Source organism: Phyllobates terribilis, unplaced genomic scaffold (genome assembly GCF_046119375.1).
Source record: "Phyllobates terribilis strain yellow unplaced genomic scaffold, ASM4611937v1 Scaffold_5__5_contigs__length_657084704, whole genome shotgun sequence".
Taxonomy (NCBI): Eukaryota; Metazoa; Chordata; class Amphibia; order Anura; family Dendrobatidae; genus Phyllobates; species Phyllobates terribilis.
Window position 1 is genome coordinate 522,251,436 of NW_027362765.1, and position 3,504 is coordinate 522,254,939.

A 3,504-nucleotide genomic window follows, 5' to 3' on the forward strand; every position below is an offset into this window, starting at 1 on the left:
CCGCACAGTGGACGCAATGTAGTGATGCAATCGCACCAACTGCACTGAGACTCAGACGCACAGGGAGAATGATGGAATACGGACTGCTCCCACAGCCATCATTTTCAACTGTATCTGCATCTGTGAGACAGATACAGTTGAAAGGTTGAAGCAAAGTGGGGAAGGACCCTGGTGATGGCACGTGGTACCCCCCAAATCACAGGTCACATAGTGGCCACTAATGAGTATAGTATTGTAAGGCATTCTACTATTTGAGTATGATGAACTCTAGAAGATCTTGATATCTTTATTGCAGTCACAACAGCTTAGTATCATTTTCTCTGACACTACTGTATGCCAGTTAGATCTTAGGAGAGTTTGGTTGGAGACTAAATGTGAAAATTACCAAACATGTGATGCAAAAACAGCTCGGTGCATGTGACCTCATCAACAAGTCTGTGCCCGGAGTTAAATGAATTTAGGACACGACTCCTATTATATAAAACCAACTTTTTATAATGGACCATTCACATTCCTTCAAGTAAAAAACAAGGACACAGTAATATTTTCATATTGTTTATTAGAAAGGTAAAAAAAGGCACATTGTGTGGATTTGCACTTGAACATCAAGTGTATATATATATATATTTTTTTTGTAAACGTTATTAAAGCAGCATGTCAGAATACAAAACACAATTGAAATGAATACTAGTGCTTTTTCACATACTGGTTACTGCAGTAGAGCTACATAACAGTATCTCTTCTAGCTGCCAATGAATCAGTAGTGACGGGAACAAAAAGAAGTACAACCTTGGTCCCAAAAGGAAATTGTACTTTGGGTTTTCAGTCGAGTATTCATCCTCTATGAGAGGTAGAGCTAAACCACGTTTAGTGCAGACCAGCTGCCAAAGCATATAGAAAATAAAAAAACACATAAAAATAATTGCAGTTCTCCCAGTGCACTTAATGCTAACCTTCAATACTTGTGTGCATACCACTGCAAATGTATAGTCACATCTAGGTGCTCTAAACGCCATAAAAAAAAAACCAAGATGATATAAGAAGTTATAAAACTTCACCATGTACATGATCATTTCATTACTAGTGCAGAAATTCATGCAATGTAAATATTGTTGACTAAACTTGGCAGTAGAAATGAGACCCTCTTTATGCTGTCAGACAAGGCAGAAAAATGGTAGTAATCTGGCAACACAGGGGTCAACAAAAAAAAAAGAAAATGTTTTAGAAACATTAAATAACCTTATAAAAAGGTTTCCCCAGTCAGCAACTCTGAAATACCCCTTTAAGCCTTCATGTGATTGCAGTGGCCCATGTTACATACATTTCATTCATTTTTTTTTGCACATAAAATATTAACATTCTTCAATTACAAGTTCTTCAGAACTGTACAGTTTCTTTTTCAGAACCTTAAACCCAGGGCTGAGTTTCATTGACAGGCCAGACCCAGGGACTGGTTTAGTGCTAAAAAGCCCTTGTATTCTAGGCCATAACCTAGAGTCGAGTTTAAACAGGATGGAGATGTGGAAAGTAGGTACTACAGATGAATCGACCTCTAGCTGTGCCACCGTGTGGCATTTCTTGCCATTCTCCACACAAACATCAATAACTGCACCCCTGAGTCCGCAAGGCTCAGTGTAGGCCAGATGCATCAGCTCTTGGCCCAAATGGCAAAGAACATCATCAGGGAGGAGGAGTTTGGAACATCTCAAAGAATTAATGTCTACTTTGTTCAGGCTTCTCTTTATCATTTTGAGAAGGTTGGGACACATTTGTTCTCCTTCAGGGTCACAGAGCAGTTCAGAATCTGGTATGGAAATCTTATCAAAGTCATCAAAGTCTGTAACGGAAGAAAGAAGGCAACATTAGTCTCAAAAAAACCCAAAAAACTGCTTTACACATTATAAACAAGTAAAAAAATATGTTACACTGATAGATTAAAATATTAATAATGTGACAATGAAAGAAACACAATCACTACGTACCACGTTCAGAGAAGGAGCCGCTACTTGAGAGGGATTCACAGTCTGAATTGGGAAGGCTGGAACATCTTTCAGATAAGTCCACACACTTCCCATTCCACAGGTCTTGGGGTTCTTCAATGATTGGTGATGGCAGAGTCCTAGGAATAGCATAGATGATACCACCCCTGGCAGGCATGACTGATGCTTTGGAGAGCTTGTACAAAAACAAGGAATCACTGCAAAGAAAAAGACAGTCTGTCAATTACTGCAGGATGAGATCATGGCATCACATATCCAATAAAACAGCTGGAGGGTTTCTAGAACCCAGAGAACAGCTCTGATCATTATTATGGCAACAGTTGTTTACAAGTTATTAAATCACTCCAAATGCAGGAAACTATATCAAATGAGAATTATATGGTCTTGTTTATAAGCAGCAGAGATCGCTAGACATGTCATGACCTATAGGGTCACCAATTCAATTAAAGTGGAATCAGTGATGATCTGCAGACTCTGCAGCAGTAGCAGTGTCCAAATGTTTACAAAACTAAAGATCAGACTATTCCAAATACGATAATGATACAAAATAAAGTAAATGCAAGTCACATTCATTCATTTTACATCCAAAGACAACAGTAAACAACAATAAATGGAAAGTTTAGAAGGTGATACTTACAGTGCTGGGTGTGAAGAGAGCTGTAAATCCTTGATGAAGCGAAGAAAATAATGTAGAAAATAGAAGACTATGAATATATTGTTGATTTAAGTGCTAAAACCGTGCGCTGGCAGCTGCAATGCTAAACTGCTGAGCGCACTGGTGCGAGTTACCATCCCTGGCACTGGCACCTTCCTGACTTGCACGGCCGCTTATATGGAGGACTGATTCTAGCCCCGCCCACAGAACGGAGGCTCGACTTGACAGAACGTTCTATCCACGCCCCTATTCCTTGTGCTGCCCAATGAGAATTCAGCGCACGTTCGCAACGTTCTATCCTGCCCGGTTACTCTTCCCCTTACAGCTGTCTGCGTTAAAGGGAGAGAGTTTATTGTAGGGGAGATGGAGGGAGGAGGGGGCGACTTCAGACAAAGACGTTCAGTTTATCATTTCTGCACTGTGCTCATTTCTCTGCTGCATTGCTTTGTACTCTTGTTTTTCTCTCTTTCCAGACCAAGCCTCCTCCCCTCCCCCTTTTGCTTTCTGCCCATCAACATGTTATTTTTCTCGTGCATCAACACTGCAGTTACTTGATGTTCTGATCACTACAGAGAATGATGGAAGTTTCTATAAAGTGAGAAATCGATCTGTGTCTAGTGCAGATTGTTTGTGAAGTTTAGATCAAATGCTATGAATGCTGCAGCCCGCATTTCATGATAGTGTATGACAGACTCCTGCACCGATTTATAGAAGATCGTACGATTGCTGCAGAAGAGCAGTGCTCTGGAAGGAGGTTTAGACTATCCACGACTTACATATGGTTGGATGTTTATTTGCTTCTTCAGTACAGTGCATGAGATACATGTGATGATGTAATACCATGTTAGA

At 40.2% G+C, this 3,504-nt stretch overlaps 1 protein-coding gene across 1 annotated transcript; it reads right to left on the reverse strand.

The window, feature by feature from the left end:
• Window positions 1-542: 542 nt before the first annotated feature.
• Window positions 543-2,840, reverse strand: DDIT4 (DNA damage inducible transcript 4). The gene is made up of 3 exons (XM_073681428.1): window positions 2,638-2,840; window positions 1,983-2,197; window positions 543-1,837 (listed from the first exon to the last, which is right to left on the reverse strand). Exons 2-3 carry the CDS (start codon window positions 2,155-2,157, stop codon window positions 1,353-1,355), a joined length of 660 nt encoding a protein of 219 aa, XP_073537529.1. The 5' UTR covers window positions 2,158-2,197; window positions 2,638-2,840; the 3' UTR covers window positions 543-1,352.
• Window positions 2,841-3,504: the final 664 nt, after the last annotated feature.

What these genes read in the sequence shown, in the direction of transcription:
- DDIT4 (XM_073681428.1), bottom strand. Translation starts at nt 2,157, where the DNA reads ATGCCTGCCAGGGGTGGTATCATCTATGCTATTCCTAGGACTCTGCCA. An exon ending in CGGCTCCTTCTCTGAACGTG is followed by an intron (nt 1,838 to 1,982) that starts GTACGTAGTGAT and finishes CTTCCGTTACAG; the next exon opens with ACTTTGATGACTTTGATAAG.